The 21,958-nt window shown below is 42.9% G+C and overlaps 1 protein-coding gene across 1 annotated transcript in view; it reads right to left on the minus strand.

Moving 5' to 3' along the window:
• Nucleotides 1-21,958, minus strand: part of KCMF1 (potassium channel modulatory factor 1) — a 75,560-nt gene that overhangs the window by 22,535 nt on the left and 31,067 nt on the right. The window contains exon 2 of the mRNA XM_075861489.1: nucleotides 2,660-2,827. Coding sequence (XP_075717604.1) covers nucleotides 2,660-2,827 — 168 coding nt within the window. The remainder of the gene's footprint in view (nucleotides 1-2,659; nucleotides 2,828-21,958) is intronic.

Below are 21,958 nucleotides of genomic sequence, written 5' to 3' on the forward strand. Positions count from 1 at the left end.
ACTGTAGGGATGGTATTGGGCAGATGAGCAGTGCCTGGTTTCCTCCAGACATGACGCTAAGGGTATGTTCACACACTGAGTCAAAAATGGCTACAAAGTACGGCGCTGTTTTTAGAAAAAACACCCCGATTTTCAGCCGTTTTTTAAGTTGAAAACTTTTTGAGGCATTTTCTCTAGACGTTTCTGGAGCGGTTTTTCCATTGACTCAATGAAAAACAACTCAAGAAGTGACATGCTCCTTTTTACAGCGCGTTTTTTTAAAACGACGTTGTAAAAACGTGCCCCGCCTGAATGAAACTCTGTTTTTCCTATTGAATTCAATGGGCAGATGTTTGTAGGCGTTAAGCTAGCGTTATTTCAGGCATATTTCTGGGGATTTACGCTTGAAAACACAGCGTGTGAACATATCCTTAGAATTGAGGCCAAAAAGCTCATTCTTGGTTTCAGACCACAGAATCTTGTTTCTCACAGTCAGAGTCCTTTAGATGCTTTATTGCAAACTCCAGGTGGGCTTTTATGGGCCTTTTACTGAGGAGAGACTTCGTTCTGGCCACTCTGCCATAAAGGCCAGATTGGTGGAGTGCTGTAGTGATGATTGACCTTCTGGAAGTTTCTCCCATCTGCACACACGATCTTTGGAGCTCAGCCAGAGTGACCATTGGGTTCTTGGACACCTCTCTTACCAAGGCCCTTCTCCCTGATTACTTCGTTTGGTGGGGCCGCCAGCTCTAGGAAGCATTCTGGTGGTTGCAAACTTCTTCCATTTAATAATTATGGAGGCCAATGTGCTCTTGGAAGCTTTCAGTGCAGAATTTTTTTTTAACCGTTCTCCAGATCTGTGCCTCCACACAGTCCTGTCTCTGAGCTCTACAGGCAGTTCTTTCTTCCTCATGGCTTGGTTTTTGCTCTGATATGCATTGTCATCTGTGAGACCTTATATAGACAGGGGTGTGTTTTTCCAAATCTTGTCCAATAAAGTGAATTTACCACAGGTGGACTCCAATCAATGTGTAGAAACATTTCAAAGATGATCTAGAGAAATGAGAGGCCCCCAGAGCTAAATTTTAAGTGGCGTAGCAAAGGGTCTGAATACTTATGTCCATGCAAAAAAAAAATAATTTTCAATAAATTTGCCAAAATTTCTAAAATCTGGTTTTCACCTTGTCATTATGGGGTATTGAGTGCAGAATGATGGGGAAAAACGTGATTTTTTTTTTTTACATTTTAGCAGAAGGCCTCAACATAACAAAAGAAGTGAAAGGGTCTGAAGACTTTCCGAATGCATTGTAAGGCTGGATTCATGCGGGATAGAAGCAGTGCAGCAGGCATCTGCATGATAAAACACTTTTCCTTTCTCCCTGACAGCCGAGACCAAAAATGCTGGTACTGTGTATTCCATGACCGTGACAACAAGCTCAGAGAACCACTGTCTGTCCTGGGTCACATTGTCAAGAAGTGGAGTGGACATGTGCTATTTGCGCATCTGAGACATTATTAATTAGAGAGTGTGGAAAAGTTATATTTGGTGTTCAATGAGATAAAACTGAATGATTTTATTAAATGTTTCTATTGAACTTTACAGTCTCACAAGGGGTAAAAGCACATTGCTCCAAAAACTGAGCGGTACATAACTATTTTAGCCAAAAAAAGATCCAAGCGAAACTAGTTAATGGCAGACAAAACGTTACGTCTCTGCAGACAAATGGTTCTGGTCTAGGACACAGACACATAATTGTAGCAGACAATCGGCCTGGAGCTTCAATCTGTGATATCTCGTCAAAGTAATAACATATTACAAAATGTACCCAATATTAAAACCGCCAAAGGGCGGTTAAGCCTACTGTAATAAAACAGTACGGTTTCTCAACTGGAGTACTCAAGTACCTCCAACAGGTCTCAGTTTGAGGGTACCCCGTAGAGAGAACACGTGGCAATTTCTGAACCGTACGATACGATACCAATTAAATGCTGAAAACATGACCTGTATATAACTGTAAACTCCTATCTATCCAAGCATAGGAGCAATATCCAATGGGTGTTTTTACAGGTGGTGCCCATGTGACCACCCGGATAAACCTACTCTCCCAACAATCCTTGCAGCACCAGGAACAAATTAACTGAGTAAAGGCCCATTAACACGGGCCTAAAACTGGCCGAACAAGTGTTTTTACCAAAGCTTGTTCTTGATTATTAGCCCTTGTAAACTTGACAGCGATCAGCCGACAAACGGGCATATGCTCGATCGTCAGCTGATCACCGTTTATGCAGCCTATAAAATCATCATCGCCGGCAGTACATATCCAAGTATAAACAGGGTATGTGCTGCCGACAATAATGCAAACGGATAGGTATCGAACGATTGTCTCGTTACAAAAATCATTGGCCCGTGTAAATGGGTCTGTTAAAGAATGCAGATCATCTTGTGATGTCATCGATCGCCGCTCATTAAGAGCAGAAATGCCCATGTAAACCAGTCTTTATACAGTAGAAGCCACAGCCTGAACAAAAGAAACTAGGTATGCACAGCCATCGGTTTCAGCCACATGAAGTGGTTCTCTCCTCTGGTGCCTTCAAAAAACAACCAGGCAATAAAGTGGAATAGCCAACTATAGATGGATTTCCAACAAAGAAGAAAAAAAGAAAAATAAATCACTCTTACCAAAGTCTACCCTTGTCAATATGCACTGCATTGGATGGTCAGTTGTATGCCTTGTCGTTGTTGCACCACTTTCATAGCAAGATGCACACAAGTCGTAGTCGTAGCAAATTAAGCACTTGTATCGTCGGCCTCTGAAGTTTCCTTTTAAACATGCATCGCAGCTGACACCTATGAAATACAAACAAATTAGGTCAGGCATTTAAAGAGAATTAAGAACAAAAGGAAAATGTAAACAACTAATAAAGAATCAACCGCGATCCTGCTGGTTACTGTGAAGTGTCGGCTGTAACATACAGCCGACACCCGCATTGTATGGAGCAGGTTCACTCCATATTTCCCCTACCCGGCTATGACGTATGGATACGTCAAATGTCGGGAAGGGGTTAAAGGAATTGTCCTTTTCTCATATGAAAGCTTCCTCGTGGACAATTACCTGATCTCATGAACTGCTGTAACCCCGTGATCAGCTGCTGTTCTGGGCTCCCCACTCTGGAAATAGAGGGTGATCCCAAACAGCCCGCCTCCTCCATTACATTAAAGAGGCTCTGTCACCAGATTTTGCAACCCCTATCTGCTATTGCAGCAGATAGGCGCTGCAATGTAGATTACAGTAACGTTTTTATTTTTAAAAAACGAGCATTTTTGGCCAAGTTATGACCATTTTTGTAGTTATGCAAATGAGGCTTGCAAAAGTCCAAGTGGGTGTGTTTAAAGGTAAAAGTCCAAGTGGGCGTGTATTATGTGCGTACATCGGGGCGTTTTTAATACTTTCACTAGCTGGGCGCTCTGAAGAGAAGTAACATCCTCTTCTCTTCAGAACGCCCAGCTTCTGACAGTGCAGATCTGTGACGTCACTCACAGGTCCTGCATCGTGACGGCCACATCGGCACCAGAGGCTACAGTTGATTCTGCAGCAGCATCGGCGTTTGCAGGTAAGTCGATGTAGCTACTTACCTGCAAACGCTGATGCTGCTGCAGAATCAACTGAAGCCTCTGGTGCCGATGTGGCCGTCACGATGCAGGACCTGTGAGTGACGTCACAGATCTGCACTGTCAGAAGCTGGGCGTTCTGAAGAGAAGAGGATGTTACTTCTCTTCAGAGCGCCCAGCTAGTGAAAGTATTAAAAACGCCCCGATGTACGCACATAATACACGCCCACTTGGACTTTTACTTTTAAACACACCCACTTGGACTTTTGCAAGCCTCATTTGCATAACTACAAAAATGGTCATAACTTGGCCAAAAATGCTCGTTTTTTAAAAATAAAAACGTTACTGTAATCTACATTGCAGCGCCGATCTGCTGCAATAGCAGATAGGGGTTGCAAAATCTGGTGACAGAGCCTCTTTAAGGGTATATGCACACGACCTATTTTCAAATGTAATTCAGGTGTTTTATGTCTCGAATTACGCCTGAAAAGACGGCTCCAATACGTCTGCAAACATCCGCCCATTGCCTGCAATGGGTCTTACGATGTTCTGTTCAGAAGAGGTGTAATTTTACGCGTCGCTGTCAAAAGACGGCGAGTAAAAATACGCCCGCGTCAAAGAAGTGCAGGACACTTCTTGGGACGTCTTTCATAGACTCCAATGAAAAACAGCTCCAATTTCGTCGGTAAAAGATGCCGCGAAAAACACGTCTGAAATTCAGGAGCTGTTTTCGCCTGAAAACAGCTCTGTAATTTCAGACGTATTTTGCATTTGCGTGTGAACATATGTCCAAATTGGTCATATGGAAAAAAGCAGTCTCAGGGCTTATTCAGACGAACGTATAATAGGTCCGTGCTAGGCGCGTGATTTTCACGCGCATCGCACGGACCTATGTTAGTCAATGGGGCCGTTCAGACTGGCAGGGATTTTCACGCAGCATATGTCCGCTGCGTAAAACTCACGACATGTCCTATATTTGTCAGTTTTTCGCGCATCATGCACCCATTGAAGTCAATGGGTGCGTGAAAACCGCGCACGGCACACGGACGCACTTTCGTGTGCCGCGCTTTATGCGCGCTACAGTAGTCAAAACTATGAATGAAAACAGAAAAGCACCACGTGCTTTACAAACATAAAAACAGAGTGTCATAATACGCTGTTGGAGGAGATTAATTGCATTTTCTAATCCCATTTAATCTGGAAGATCGAATTTTCTCCATAAATAGTACAAAGATAAAAATGTGACAATGGGCAGCCTTGCCTGGTGCCATTGGTAATCGTAAATGGGGTAGAAAGAGTTCAACTAAGGCTCTGTTCACATCTGCGTTCCGTCTGAGCTTTCCGTCAGATCGGGACCATGAGCAGACACAAATGGACACCGACGGAAACCAGAGGTTTCCGTTTCTATCACCATTGATTTCAACGGTGACGGATCCGGTGCCCATGGTTTCCGTTTGTCTCTTTTGTGCATCATATCCGTCGTTTTGCCGGAAGCAATAACGTAGTCGACCCGGAGCAGACACAAATTGGTTTCCGTCGGTGTCAGTTTGTCTGCTCATTGTCCCGCTCTGACGGAAAGCTCTGACGGAACGTCAGAACGGGACCACAACGCAGATGTGAACAGAGCCTAACCAATACCTTAGCTGAGGGGTTAGATTACAAGGCTTTAGGCCTCGTGAATGTATTGTTTACAGTAATAAACCCTTGTAACTTGAACTCCCATAGCAAAACTGCCCAGGTTACATGATTTAGTAACGGATGCTTATCTTCAAATCGCCAGCTACTCCATATAAAACAGAACATTGTGAAACAAAAAATGCCCAAACTGAATGCCTGCCATCTGGCATATCCACCACCATTGCATAGAATATTTGTATATTTGACCATTGGCCTTGTTAAACAAAGTAGTGGCACCATTAAAAAGAGGAATGGTACATAGCATTTGGCACTACTGGGAGTAAGTTAAGAAGCTTAGAGTATGCCAGATCATGCCATAGTTCCCAAGAACGGAGGGGAAAAATTTATTTTCCCTGGAAAGAATAAATCCATTTGCAGCGTCCTCACAATAAATATAAATAAATCACTAAATACTAACTTTTATGAATACACACAAAGATAAAAGGCATAATACAATTGCTTTAGTTTTACTGAAGCCTCCTGCACACTAGCTATGTGAACAGTCCTTGATTTAGGCATGGACGGGCAGCGGAGCGTCATCCGCGGGGCGTCTGCAATCACGGACCGCGCGCACACAAGATGTGCACTCATTTTATTAAGTCCGGACCGCAATTGCGGACCGTATTAGGACATTTCCTTTTTTTTTGCGGTCCGGGCAATGCACGGACTGTGGAAAACACGGCTGTGTGCATTGGCCCATAAAATAGCAGTTCTATCAAATCCGCAACTGCGGATAATATACGGCCGCGTGCATAACGCCTTAGACATCCTCCCTATAGGGTTACTCAACATACTATGCATTTCTTCTAAATTTAATGTAGAAATATTTATAAATTAACTACATATATAAATCATAAAATAGATCTTGTAGGTGATGCACCCAAAATTCATAGGTGAAAAAACTTCCTAGTAACAAGGAGATCTTAAACCAGCAGGAGTGTAGAGAAGTAAAATCACTGCGGTCAGTACTGTTACGAGGGGCACTGAACAAGTTTGCTGCACGTCCTCCATCTAAGGCTCCATGTACACAACCGTGCCCGTAATTACAGTATAAAGTATAGGAGCACGGTCCGTAAAATAAGAAAATAGGACATGTCCTATTTTTTTCGGCCGGTTTCTACGGCACGGACACCCTCCCGTAGACTTACGGGAAGGTGTCCGTCGGCCATAGAAATGAATGGGACCGTAATTACGGACATGTGCATGTGGCAGAAATTACCTTCGGCAAGTCTGCAGAAAATACCAATTTATTTACCCTTTGCAATTCCCTAACATCATAGCCTATGATGCCTTGAATTCCACACAGATTTTTTTCTGCTACATGTGAATTAGGTTTTCATGTATTCTACTGTAATTTGTTGCAGTATCCACCACCTCTGAATGTGGATGCCTTGAGAGAGGTTACTGCACATTGGTGGGAGCTGCATTCAAAAAAGCCACACACAAGAGGAGAAAAAAAAAAGAAAAAGATGCTTAGATGCTGTTCACACCAGCATAGTGCTTCCGATTATGGGTTCCGTTCGATCTTGTCGGAGGAACCGATGAGCGGAAAGCCAATCTGAAACCATAGCTTCCGTTTTAATGGTAATGCTTCCGTTGCAATTGGTTTCAGTTCCATATTTTTCGTGGAAACAATAGCGTAGTTGACTACGCTATTGTATCCGCTAAAAAAAAATCTGAAACCTTACGGAACGGAAACAAATGGAAACCAAATGCAACGGAAGAATTACCAATGAAGTCAATGGTAATGCAAACGGAAGCTACGGTTTCCATTTGGCATTCCGTTCATCGGTTCCTCCGACAAAGGTCACACGGAACCCATGAATGGAAACCCGATGCTGATGTGAACAGGTCCTAAAATAGAAAAAGAGAAAACATTAAAAAACCAACGAATGTATATTAGTTTATTTTGAGGTTTATAGGATCTTTTTATTAAAAGTAATATTTCGATATTATGTAAATAGATTTCACTTCCCATTCTGCACGTGAAGTATCGGACGTGTTTCTGGACCTGGTGGGACAGGAATAGCTTCTTAACATATTGACCAGAAGGTAGAGTCTGTTTCAGCCAAGACCATGGAAACAAGCAACTTGGTAACAGACAAAAGATCTTGCTATAATGACACCTCTGAGCAAGGAAACAAGTCCAGGCCAGCTCCACAGCAGCAAACAATCCTGAATCTTACTTTATCCCCTTAAGGGTTAAGACCGTTTTACATTTTTCCACCTTCCAAGAGCCATAACTTTTTTATTTATCAGTCAAAATAACCGCATGAGACGAGTTTTTTGCGGGACAAGGTCTATTAACCAATGGTACAGTTCAGGCTCAGTTCACAGTGCGTTTTTTGCCGCCGATTTTGATGCTGAAATCGCGTCAAAATCAATGCAGATAAATGCACCGAATCTCCGATCATGGATTTAAATGGGCATACGGAGGCAGAGGCGGAAGAAAAAAAAGGAGCATGCCCAATCTTGGAGCAATCAATGGGAGGCAGGAAAAAAACGTGCCACTCATTTGAAGCGTTTTTTTTTTGTGTGCGGGTTTGGCCTAAAAATTGCGGCAAAAATGCTGGCATTTCAAAATATCTCAAAAATCCTAAAGGAATTTTGAGGCAGATTTTTATTTTTCAAACCTCCGTGTGGACTTAAAGAGGCTCTGTCACCAGATTTTGCAACCCCTATCTGCTATTGCAGCAGATCGGCGCTGCAATGGAGATAAGAGTAACGTTTGTTTTTTATTTTTAAAACGAGCATTTTTGGCCAAGTTATGACCATTTTTATATTTATGCAAATAAGGCTTGCAAAAGTACAACTGGGCGTGTTTAAAGTAAAAGTACAACTGGGCGTGTATTATGTGTCTGTACATCGGGCGTGTTTACTACTTTTACTAGCTGGGCGTTGTGTATAGAAGTATCATCCACTTCTCTTCAGAACGCCCAGCTTCTGGCAGTGCAGACACAGCCGTGTTCTCGAGAGATCACGCTGTGACGTCACTCACTTCCTGCCCCAGGTCCTGCATCGTGTCGGCCACATCGGCACCAGAGGCTACAGTTGATTCTGCAGCAGCATCAGCATTTGCAGGTAAGTAGCTACATCGACTTACCTGCAAACGCCGATGCTGCTGCAGAATCAACTGTAGCCTCTGGTGCCGATGTGTCCTCGCTCGTCCGACACGATGCAGGACCTGGGGCAGGAAGTGAGTGACGTCACAGCGTGATCTCTCGAGAACACGCTGTGTCTGTGCACTGCCAGAAGCTGGGCGTTGTGAAGAGAAGTGGCTGATGCTGATTCGTCAGCATCATACACTCCCATTCACAACGCCCAGCTAGTAAAAGAAGTAAAAACGCCCCGATGTACGCACATAATACACGCCCAGTTGTACTTTAACTTTAAACACGCCCAGTTGTGCTTAAGAAAGCCTCATTTGCATAAATATAAAAATGGTCATAACTTGGCCAAAAATGCTCGTTTTAAAAATAAAAAAAAAACGTTACTCTTATCTCCATTGCAGCGCCGATCTGCTGCAATAGGAGATAGGGGTTGCAAAATCTGGTGACAGAGCCTCTTTAACCTTAGGCTACATGCACACATTGCAGAATTTGGTGCAAACAATCCGCATCAAAACCGCAGGTAATTCCGCAGGTAAGATCTGTACCCAATAGTGATTTTTGGCGTGTTTTTTGCATTTTGATGCGGAAATAGGTGCAGTTTTATGCTGCGGATTTGGTCCATCTGTTCTTATAAACTTGTTAGATAAAATTTGCAAGCAGAAACACAAGATCAATTGACATGCTGCAAATTTTAAGATACACACCGCAAGTCAATTTATGTGCGGAAAAATTCTGCAACTCGTAGATGAGATTTGAAATCTCATTTACTTTGCTGGTATTGTGTAACGATACAGATTTGCTGCAGATAAATCTGCACGGCAAATCCGCACCTAATACATAGTGTGCATGTGGCCTTAAAGAGGCTCTGTCACCACGTTATAAGTGGTCTATATTGTACATAATCTGATCGGCGCTGTAATGTAGATTACAGCAGTGTTTGTTATTTAGAAAAACGATCATTTTTGACGGAGTTATGACCTATATTAGCTTTATGCTAATGAGCTTCTCAATGGACAACCGGGCGTGTTTTACTATATGGCCAAGTGGGCGTTGTGGAGAGACGTGTATGACGCTGACCAATCAGCGTCATACACTTCTCTCCATTCATTTAACTGCAGATAACGGCCGCGAAAAACTTAAAAAAAACGTCTGAAAATCAGGAGCTGTTTTCTCTTAAAAACAGTACCGTATTTTCTGACGTTTTTGAGTTTGCGAGTGAACATACCCTTACTCTTCTGTCTACGGAGCTGTGTGAGGGCTTACTTTTTGCGGGACAATCTGTAGTTTTTAACCCCTTAATGACGCAGCCTAGTTTTGGCCTTCAGGCTCAGAGCCCATCTTTCAAATCTGACATATTTCACTTTATGTGGTAATAACTCCGAAATGCTTAGAGTATGTTCACACGCAAACTCAAAAACGTCAGAAAATACGGTGCTGTTTTTAAGAGAAAACAGCTCCTGATTTTCAGACGTTTTTTGTGCCACTCGCGAGTTTTTCGCTGCGTTTTTTACGGCTATTTTTGGAGCTTTTTTCGACAGTCAATGAAAAACAGATCCAAAAACGTCCCAAGAAGTGACCTGCACTTTTTTCGCGGGCGTTTTTTTACGCGTAAAAAAACACAGCGAAAAACGCTCCGTCGGAAGCTTCCGATTTTTCGGCCGTTTACGGCCCGAAAACGGCCAAAAATAGGCCGCGTCAACATACCCTTATACAAGCGGTTCGGAGATTGTTTTCTCATGACACATTGGACTTGGTTAGTGGTGAAATTTGGTCGATATATTCAGTGTTTAGTTGTGAAAAATAGCAAAATTTTGAGAAAATTTGAAAAAAATATATACATTTTTCTGAATTTAAATGTATCTGCTTGTAGGACAGATAGTAATTCCACACAAAATAGGGAGTAGCTCACATTTGCCATATGTCTACTATATGCTGGCATCATTTTTTAAACACTTATGTTTCTAGGACGTTACGAGGCTTAGAACATAAGCAGCAATTTCTTAGATTTTGAAGTAAATTTCAAAAGCCTTTTTAGTTTCTTTTTAGGTTCAGTTCTGAAGTGGCTTTGAGAGGCCTATATATTAGAAACCCCCATAAAACACCCCATTTTAAAAACTAGACCCCTCAAAGTATTCAAAACAGCATTTAGAAAGTTTCTTAACCCTTTAAGGGGTTTCACAGGAATTTAGAGCAAAATAGAGGTGAAATTTACAAAATGTATTGTTTTTTTTTTTATACAGAAAATCCTTGTTATTCCATTTTTTTCTGTAAAACAGAAGGTTTTACCCACAGATACGCTACTCAATATTTATTGCCTAGATTCTGCAGTTTTTAGAAATATCCCACATGTGGCCCTAGTGTGCTTATGGACTGAAGCACCGGCCTCAGAAGCAAAGGAGCACGTAGTGGATTTTGGAGCCTCCTTTTTATTAGATTATATTTTAGGCACCATATCAGGTTTGAAGAGGTCTTGTGGTGCCAAAACAGTAGAAACCCCCCAAAAGTGACCCCATTTGGCAAACTACACCTCTCAAGGACTTTATCGAGGGATATAGTGAGCATTTAGACCCCACATGTTTTTTGCTGCATTTCGTGGAATTAGGCTGTGAAATTGAAAATCCCTTATTTTTCAGAAAAAAACATGCAAATTTTTAATTTTTAAAAGAAATAAAGGAGAAAAAGGACCCAAAGATTTGAAAACCAATTTCGGAAATACACCATATGTGGTCAGAAACTTCTGGTTGGACAAACGGCAGAGCTCAGTATGACAGGAGCGCTATTTGGCTGGATTGGTTTTGGAGCGCCATGTCGCAATTGCAGAGCTACCAGTACAGGGGAAACCCCTTAAAAGTGACCCTATTTTGGAAACTAGACCCCTTGTGGAATTCATTGTCGTTTTCAAACAGCAATTCTACTATTGTTCTTTTATACCTTTACAGCGTTCACCATGCTCTATAAATGACATATTTGCTTTATTCTGCGGGGCGATACGATTACGGCGATACCATATGTTTATAGTTTTTTTAATGTCTTATGGCGTTTGCACAATAAAATACTTATTATAAAAAATAATTTACTTTTTGTGTTGCCTTATTCTAAGAGACAGAACTTTTTTTTATTTTTCCCATCAAGAAAGTCGTGTGAGGACTTGTTTATTGCATAACGAACTGTAGTTTTGATCAGAATCATTTTTAGGTATATGTGACTTATTACATTTTTTAGGAGGTGAAGTGACAAAAAAATAGTCATTCTGATATGGTTTATTATTATTTTCATTTACGGCGTTCCCCATGCGGGATAAATAACTAAATACTTTTGTAGTTGAGGCCGTTACGGACATGGCAATACCAATTATGTATAGAATTTATTTAAGTAATAAAGGACGGATAAGGGAAAAAGCACGAGCTTTACTTTTATTAGTTAAAGGGAATGTGTTGCTAGCAAAAAATGTATTTTTTTTTTTTTAGTTAAACAATTAGTGTGTAGGTGATTAAACATTGTTCTAATTTTATTTATTTTTTTCACGAGTCAGGAAATATTATAAATTAGATTCGAATTTATAATATTTCCCAGCACTGGTCACTAGATGGAGCAATTCCCAAAATTGCAGCATTGCATGTGGTAAAGCAACCACATTGCTTTATGCTGCAAAATTGGAAAAAAATCCCTCGCTCTAGTGAGCTCTCAGAATCCCCCCCTCCTTTATCCTGGCTAGTGCCGGGAGAAACGAGGGGATTGAACAGTCAAATCTCCTACACTGTGTGTCGCCATTTTTTGAGCTAACACACAGTGTAGAAGGTTTACATACATGGAATTGACGTTAAAGGAACAGTGTCATCACAAATTATTTTTTTATATGTTAAAGATGTTAGTGCTTTATTAAAAACGTTTATATTCATTTGTGTGTTTGTGTTTTACTTTTTCTTATTTTTACACTTTTTCTTCCCTATGGGGGCTGCCATTTTTTGTTCCATTTCTGTCTGTGTCGATTAACGACACATACAGACATGGAATATGGCAGCCACAGTCCCATAGGGACTGCGAACGGCTCCCGTCCCATTGACTTCAGTGTATGGCGTCTGTGTGGGAACTGCGCATGCGCCGCTCCCACACAGTCCAATTCGAAATTGGCGCCGTCCGGCGCCATTTTCCTGTGGACCGGAAGTCGCGGCCGGACAGTAATATTACTACTTCCGGTCGCGGCTTCCGGATTTGTGCACTTGGACCAGCGGCAGCAAACGGAGCGGACGGGCCGGAGGGATCCGCGGCGGCAGGAGCAGGTAAGAGATTTCAATGTATGTTCGTGTTTGTGTGTGTTTACTACTGTATGTAAACCTACTACACTGTGTGTTAGCTCAAAAAATGGCGACACAGTGTAGGAGGTTACACCGTTCAAACCCCTCGTTTATCCCGGCACTAGCCAGGATAAAGGAGGGGGGATGCTGAGAGCTCACTAGAGCGAGGGCTTTTTACCCAATTTTGCAAAGCTGCAATTTTGGGAAGAGCTCCATCTAGTGACCAAAAATGGGTAGTATTATAAATTAGAATTAATTTATAATATTTCCTGACTCGTGAAAAAAATAAAAAAAATTTGAACAATGTTTAATCACCCACACACTAAATGTTTAATTTTAAAAAAAAAAACATGTTTTTCTGGCAACACATTCCCTTTAACCCCTTAATGACCGCCGATACGTCTTTTTACGGCGGTCATTAGTGGGCTTTATTCTAGAGCGCCGCCAAACTACGTCGCTGCTGTAGAATAAAGTAAACAGAGCAGGGAGCCGTGAAATCTCCCTGCTCTCAGCTGCCAGAAGCAGCTGAGGGCTGGGGGCGTCCCTGCTCTGCCGGGTGAGATCGATATTAGTATCGATCTCACCTGTTTAACCCTTCAGATGCGGTGCACAATAGCGAGCACCGCATCTGAATGGTTTTGGAGAGAGGGAGGGAGCTCCCTCTCATCTCACTGACACCCGGCGATAAAATCGCCGAGTGTCTGTGTCTTCTATGGCAGCCGGGGGTCTAATAAAGACCCCCAGGTCTGCCTGCAGCGAATGCCTGCTAGATCATGCCGCAGGCATGACCTAGCAGATGCCTGTCCGTTTTAAACGGACAGGCAGTAATACACTGCAATACAAAAGTATTGCAGTGTATTATAATAGCGATCGGAGGATAGTGAAGTCCCCTAGTGGGACTAGTAAAAAAGTAAAAAAAGTTTAATAAAATTAATAAAAAAAAAAAGTGAAAAAAAAAAAATGAAAAACCCATCTTTTCCCCTTACAAAATGCTTTACTATTAAAAAAAACTACAATAAAGCAAAAAAGTTACACATATTTGGTATCGCCGCGTCCGTAACGACCCCGACTATAAAGCTGTTACATTATTTAACCCGCACTGTGAACGCCGTAAAAAATCAAATAAAAAAACAATGGAAAAATTGCTGTTTTCTGTTAATCCTGACTTTAAAAAAATGTGATAGAAAGTGATCAAAAAGTCGCATCTACTCTCAAATGGTACCAATAAAAACTGCAAGTCGTCCCGCAAAAAACAAGACCTTATACAGCTATGCCGACGCAAAAATAAAAAAGTTACAGCTCTTCGAATGTGACAATGGAAAAATCTAAAAAATGGCTTGGACATTAGGGCCCAGAATGCCAGCAGGGGGAAGGGGTTAAGCAACAATTGTTGCATTGATATGCGATAGGTATCCGTTCACTTAATGAGTTGAATTATATCACTGCCTAGATGAACGATTAAAATTGATTTTTATTATAGAAAACCTTACTAAAATAAGGGCTGAATAGCCAATTGTACTATAAAGGCGTAAGCACGGTAGACCAGACAGAGGAGGAGCGGTTATTATGTTATTGTTAGCACCATTGCTGCCAACCAACGATTCCCCCTGTCTGTACTATGATATAACACCTGGTCAATCCGTGCCACTAACACGTGTCCCTACGCGTTTCCGCACCGTTATTGTCACAGTGCTTCATCAGGGGTACACTGATGTGATTTCAACACACCAAATTGAATTTGTATGGCCGGGAGACACCTATTGCGTGTCTCATTACATTCACACGGCCCGTGTACGACACTGGTCAGCTGGTCGAACACGAGCCGAGTGAAATGCCGGACGTAAATAGTACTAAGCTCCTCCCTACCCGGAGTGACGCGGCGGCCAGGCCCCTAGCAACTGGCCAGAACCAGGAAGTGTGAGAAAATAGATGTGGAGGGTTTCACAAGAAAAAAAGCTGCAAAAAAGGTACTTTGAAGAGAAAATAATTGCTAGGAGTAATGAAGTCACATAGAGGGACATAATAGCAGTTCAAATATTTTTTTTTTTGCGAAAGTTTAGCTACGCTTTAAACTATTTTTTTGGTCCCACTGGGGGGACTTGAACGCAGGAGGCCTTGATCGCTATTCTAATACACTGCGCTACATGCATGTATTTGAACTGTCAGCTACTCACTGACAGCAAGCATAGTGGGCCCTGCTTTTGTCTAGGCTTCCGTAGATGGCAAATTGGTTGCCATATCAACCAGTGCCCGCGATCATGTAGCGGGACGTTGACTGTGTTTTAACCCCTAAGAAGCCGCGATCATTATTGAATGCAGCTTCTAAGGGGTTAATCAGCGGGGACCACCGTGATCGGTCCTTGCTGAAGGAGCTGTGACAACTGCCGTTCTCACAGCTCATGAACGCGACCAGCAGGAACGGCGCTGTGTTTAGTGCAAGATGTACTATTAGGTCATGGAGCACGAACGATGAGCTCATCATTACCTTAATAGTACGTCCAGGAGCGGGAAGGGGATAAAGCTACCATTTTGGTGTACATAGGACTTCATCATCACTTACAGAGGCTCTGTCACCAGATTTTGCAAACCCTATCTCCTATTGCAGCAGATCGGCGCTGCAATGTAGATTAAAGAGTAACGTTTTTTGTTTTTTTTTTAAAAGCAGCATCAGCGTTTGCAGGTAAGTCGATGTAGCTACTTACCTGCAAACGCCGATGCTGCTGCAGAATCAACTGTAGCCTCTGGTGCCGATGTGTCCTCGCTCGTCCGACACGATGCAGGACCTGGGGCAGGAAGTGAGTGACGTCACAGCGTGATCTCTCGAGAGCACGCTGTGTCTGCACTGCCAGAAGCTGGGTGTTAACGAAGAGAAGTGGATGATACTTCTCGTCAGAGCGCCCAGCTAGTAAAATAAGTAAACACGCCCCGATGTAACAAACATAATACACGCCCAGTTGTTACTTTTACTTTAAACACGCCCAGTTGTACTTTTGCAAGCCTCATCTACATAAATATAAAAATGGTCATAACTTGGCCAAAAATGCTTGTTTTTAAAAAAATAAAAAACGTTACTGTAATCTACATTGCAGCGCCTACCCGTGTTTCCCCGAAAGTAAGACAGTGTCTTACTTTCTTTTTATCCCCAAAAGCCCCACTATGTCTTACTTTCGGGGTATGTCTTATATTGGAAAAAAATTGTCGAATTATTTTTATTATTTTTTTCACAAACTTTATTTAACTGTTTTACATTTTTTTTTTTAGTCCGACCAGGGGACTTCACTATGCGATGTGCCGATCGCATATATAATGCTTTGGTATACTTAGTATACGGAAGCATTATTGCCTGTCAGTGTAAAACTGACAGGCAACCTATTAGGTCATGCCTCCGGCATCGCCTAACAGGCAGATGCTGAAGGCAGACCTGGGGGTCTTTGTTAGACCCCCGGCTGTCATGGAAACCCGACGGCGACACGCGATTTGTTTGCGGGGGCGCCGATCGGGTGACAGAGGGAGCTCCCCCCTCTGTCAAACACATTAAATGCCGCTGTCACTATTGACAGCGGCATTTAATGGGTTAAACTGCCGGAATCGGCGCGCGCTTCGATTCCGGCAGTTGCAGCAGGAGCCAGGCTGTGTATAACAGCCGTGCTCCTGCCGCTGATCGCGTGGGTACAGTCTCAGTACCCGCGCCATCACAGGACGGATATATCCGTCCTCCTGCGCGAACTAGCAGCTGCTGAGGACGGATATATCCGTCCTTCGGCGTTAAGGAGTTAATACTGTGTGCATTACCGTATTTTAAGCAGGAGGCGGCATTGACAAGTGCAGGGGACGGCGCGGTGACGTATGGAGAGGGGGGCGGCGCGGAAGTGGGCAGGAGGCGGCAATACCCCCGTGTTTCCCCGAAAGTAAGACATATGTCTTACTTTCGGGGTACGGCTTATATTAGCCGACCCCCCTGAAACCCCCGATACGTCTTACAATCGGGGGTGTCTTACTATCGGGGAAACACGGTATCTGCTGCAATAGCAGATAGGGGTTGCAAAATCTGGTGACAGAGCCTCTTTAAGTTCCTTATTTTGGGAGGCGAGGTGACCAAAAACCAGCAATTCTGGCAGGTTCTATTATGTTTTATTTACATTATTTGACAGAAAATAAATGAGAAAAGGGTTTATTTTTTTTTTCGAATTTGTGAATTTAAAATTTTTTAAATATACCTCTTATAAATTTGTTTAATAAAGTTTTAAACTTTTTTTTAGTCCCGCTAAAGATTGCTTGCACAATACACTGCAACATTAGAGTGGTGGCCACTGATTATGATCAAGCTACACTACAATCTGATATCTATAAGGCTGGGTTCACACACACTATTTACGGACGTAATTCGGGCGTTTTAACCTCGAATTACGTCCGTAAATAGGGCTCCAAAGCGTCGGCAAACATCTACCCATTCATTTGAAAGGGTCTTACGATGTTCTGTGCCGACGGTCATTTTTACGTAAAAAAAAAAAAAACGCCAGCGTCAAAGAAGTGTCTGTCACTTCTTGAGACGTAATTGGAGCCGTTTTCCATTGACACGGACATGGAAAAACAGCTCCAATTACGTCCGTAATGGACGCAGCGAAAAGCGCCTGCACATGCCATTACTCCTGAAAACAGCTCCGTAATTTCAGCCGTAACGTGAACTCTTCGTATTACGTGGTGCCAGGAAATAATTACTGTATCAATGAATTGCCTATTATTTAATAGACGCCTCAATTTTAGTGTAGATAATAGAGCGATGACAACAAAGAATAGAGTTCATTGAACACCTACAAAAAGCAGGATTGTTGTATAAGGCCTTGTTCACACGGTGCTCAAAAAAACAGACGTGTAAATGTGTCAAAAACGCTAGCGTTTTTGCAAAGCGCTTTTTAAAGTACAGGCATTTTCTGATGCGTTTTATGTCCGCAGAATCAATACTCCCATTGACTATAGAAATTAGACATGTTTTCGGCATGAATTAACCTGACGCTTTTTTTTACACAACGCATTTTTTAAACACGCGAGTGTAAAAAAACTAGCATCGTATGCACTACAATGCGTTTCCCCATTGATGTTAATGGGAAGCTTAAAGCATGTTTTTGATGCGGAATACATGCCGTGTTTACAAGGCCTTACATGAATCTGGTCTTTCCTATGCTGAACTTGCAAGGCGAGTAAGGCCTTGTTCACACTGAGTTTTTTTTACAAGCTTTTTGGGAGTGGAAACCGCTCCGCAAAACTCGTCAAAAAGCGGGCGAAAATGCCTCCCATTGATTTCAATGGGAGGCGGGGGCGGTTTTCTCCCACGAGCGGTAAAACCGCCTCGCGGGAGAAAGAAGGGACATGCCCTATCTACGCGTGTTTACGCCTCTGAACTCCCAAGACGCGGCGAAAATCGCGGCAAACGACGTGCAGGAAGGACAAAATCCCAAACTGAATTTTGAGGCAGAATTTTCCTCCTGCAAAAAACTCAGTGTGAACGAGGCCTTAGGCTGGGTTCACACGAGCACATTGCGTCCGTAATTGACAGACGAATTTCAGCCGCAAGTCCCGGACCGAACTCAGTGCAGGGAGCCGGGCTCCTAGCATCATAGTTATGTACGACGCTAGGAGTCCCTGCCTCTCCGTGGAACTACTGTCCCGTACTGAAAACATGATTACAGTATGGGACAGTTGTCCGGCAGCGAGGCAGGGACTCCTAGCGTCATACATAACTATGATGCTGGGAGCCCGGCTCCCTGCACGGTGTTCGGTCCGGGATTAGCGGCCGAAATACGTTCCGTCCATTACGGACGTAACATGGTCGTGTGAATCCAGCCTTAGGGTATGTTTACACAGAGTTTTTTGCAGGCAGAAAAGTCTGCCTGGAAAAATCAGCTCCGGTTTGTTCGTTTTTAAGTGGTTTGCACCACACACGTTTTTGTCGCGGTTTGCGAAGCGTTATTTTGCCGCATTTGTTTTATATGTTTTTTCAGCTATTTCTTCAATGATGGAATAACCGTACACATTTTTTGCCAAAAAACGAGTCAAATCGTGGCAAAAACACACGGCAAAAAACACGTTTATTTCCATCTCCCATAGATTTCAATGGGGCTTTTGAGGCGGAAAACTCCTCAAGATAAGGCATGTCGCTTCTTTTTCCCGTGAGCTTTTTGTTTTTGCTCATGGGGGAAAAAAAAATGTCTCCACCTCCCATTGAAAACAATAAGAGGCAATTCCGGTGGTTTTTTGCCGCAGTCTCCACAGCAAAAAACTCTGTGTGACAATGACTAAATTTGAAGTATGAAGGTTTTGTTTACACTATAAGGAAACAAAGTCCCTAAAAAACAAATCTGTAGATGACAGAAGAATAAAGAGACACAGTCTCAAGGACAGAAGAATTTCATCTAAAGTGAACTGGGTGCAACTTGTGTTTTTGTCAGTTCAAGGATGATATGCAGAAGACTTGGACTAAGGCTAGGTTAAAGCCTCATGCACACGAATGTATTTTTTTCCTCCCGTAAATACGGGTCCTTGGTCACACGTATTCGACCAGTATTGCACCAGTATTTACGGACTCGTGCCCGTAAATACGGGTCCGGTGTCACCAGTATTCCACCCGTATTTACGGGCACGTTTTCACTGCAAAATTGCACTGCACTAATCGGCAGCCCCTTCTCGTAGTAAAAGTAAAAGAAATTCATACTTACCTGGCCGTTGTCTTGGTGACGCGTCCCTCTTTCGACATCCAGCCCGACCTCCCTGGAGGACGCGGCAGTCCATGTGACCGCTGCAGGCTGTGATTGGCTGCAGCGGTCATATGGGCTGAAACGTAATCCCAGGAGGCCGGACTGGAGGAAGAAGCAGGGAGTTCTGGGTAAGTATGAGCTTTTTTTTACACGTTGATCTATATTGTGATCGGAAATCACTGTCCAGGGTGCTGAAAGAGTTCCGATCGTTTAACTCTTTCAGCACCCTGGACAGTGACTATCCACTGAAGTCGCCTAGAAACGCTCCCGTAATTACGGGTGCACACACGTAGTCACCCATAATTACGGGAGCCCCATAGACTTCTATGGGCCTGCCCGTGCCGTAATTACGGCCTAAAATAGGACATGTTCTATATTTTTCAACGGCCCGGGCACCTTCCCGTAAGCATACGGGGAGGTACGCGTGGATATTAGAAGTCTATGGGCACGTAATTACGGGCGTTTTTACGTTCGTGTGCATGGGGCCCAAGACATCATTTGTTGCAGGCCTTGGTCACACAGAGCAGATTTTGGAAGTATTTTTTAAGCCAAAATCGGGATCGGAACCTAAAGAGACTATGTAAAGGAAAGGACTTATAGGTCTGCTCTCCTAGATTTCATTTTGGTTTTGGCTTAAGTGATGCATACAAAATCTGCAGCAAATCCACAGTGTGTGAACAAGGCCAAAGAGGAAGGTTTCAGAGGGAAAAAAAGCCATATGTGAATCTACAGCAGTCCCAGAAACGACTAACGGGCAAAAGAACACACTGAATGGACAGAAGATCAGTGGAAGCAACAAGTCTTAGTGCAGTGGCACCCGTTTTCACAGACCCATTCACTTTAGCGGATGAATCAGGTCAGTAAAAACTGACCTGATGCGCCCATCCGTGGAAAGATAGGACACGTCCACAGATCACTGACGGGACCCGGCCTGCGCACACTGTCGTTTGCCTGAGGCACTATGATTTTGCATGTCAACAGATAATACGATGAACGCAAGAAAATACATTGACATCATGGTGGGAAAAAACCTGCTACATTCCATCAGGGATCTCTTTTCCAAAAATGTATCATTTCTTTTTTAACAGGACTTTTTTTAACGGCTTGTGGCACCGTTTGACAAACCTTGACCGAATAATGCGCCCATCAAATAAAAGGAAATGAATTCAGGCTATAATTGCTTTCTGGCAGCACGGAATACGAAGGAAGAGCTTCAAACACTTGTTGGCTCAACGTAGGGTTGCACGACGCATCGAAACTTTGATACTATTTAGATGCCGTGCACCCTGAAATGGTTCGATACCGTTAATTCATGTATTTCGATACTAAGCTATGCGGCCACACAGCTTAGCATTGTAACACATGAATGTATAAGAGCGGGTCTCCGGCTGTGAGATACAGTCACTGCCCCGCTCTTGAGTCCTGACAAGTGCGCGCCGTCAGCATGATGTGATGAGACCAGCGCCGCACTAATGAGGGCTGGCACTCAAGACAGAACATGGCAGGCGCACTGCAAAACACCCCCATGTTCTGTCGTCAGTGCCTGCGCTCATTAGTGCAGTACCGGTCGCAGACCGTGCACACACTTGTTGTCAGTAGGGGGCAATGGCTGTATTACACAGCCGCAGCCCCGCTCTAACGGTGGAGATCAAAATACCAAATTCTGGTATCGTGACAAACCTAGCTCAATGAAATCTTATTGTAATACGGTTTTTAAAAATAAAAATAAATAAAATTAAAAAAAGGCTACCCTACGAATAGATATCAGATTGTAGTTTAGACTGATCACGATTGAAGAATACATTTTTTTTGTACAGCAAATTGTAATTTTTTTTATTAAATTCCACATTAAGTTCTCTTTCAATTGATATTTAAACATTTGCATTGAGTAAAACATAACATTTTCTAGAAGCATACAAAAATCCTCAATTTCAGCTATCACTGTATGGTTTTGCAGTGTATTGCGCATTTAGCATTCTCCTATTAAGGCCCGCCTCTTTACAGGGCTTAATAGGTGGAACAAGATAGCAGAGCTGGGGGGGGGGAGCCTTCATTAGGCCCACAGCTGCCATGACAACCCATTGGCACGATGGGGTGGCAGGGGGGGGCCCTCTAACAGCTTAGATGTTGTGGTCGCTTATTTCCTTACGTGGCAAATCATTTCTCAATCATTCTCTTACGAATATATCTTTTAGCTGCCAAACATACATTCAGGATTTTAAGTCTTCATCTACTCAGAAAGATTCACAGTCACTGATCGAAGGGAAGCGTGCTACAGAAAAAAGCACTTGGTCTTCCATCTGTTCTAGTGGCAATCGGTAGAATGATTGATTCATTACCAGCGGCAACACCTTTTAGGTTATTTCTCCCTCCTGTGTGGTTTATACAGATCAATAGACCTCACTGATTGTACAATGCTGGTGTAGTAAAAAAGTAGAATTCAGAAATCAACCATCTTTAGTCCTTATGCGGCCTGACTTTTAGGATTTTCAAGTTCTGACAGAACGCAAAACTATATACAAATAATAAAAAAAA

This window comes from Rhinoderma darwinii, chromosome 1 (assembly GCF_050947455.1).
Source record: "Rhinoderma darwinii isolate aRhiDar2 chromosome 1, aRhiDar2.hap1, whole genome shotgun sequence".
In the NCBI taxonomy this organism is placed as follows: domain Eukaryota; kingdom Metazoa; phylum Chordata; class Amphibia; order Anura; family Rhinodermatidae; genus Rhinoderma; species Rhinoderma darwinii.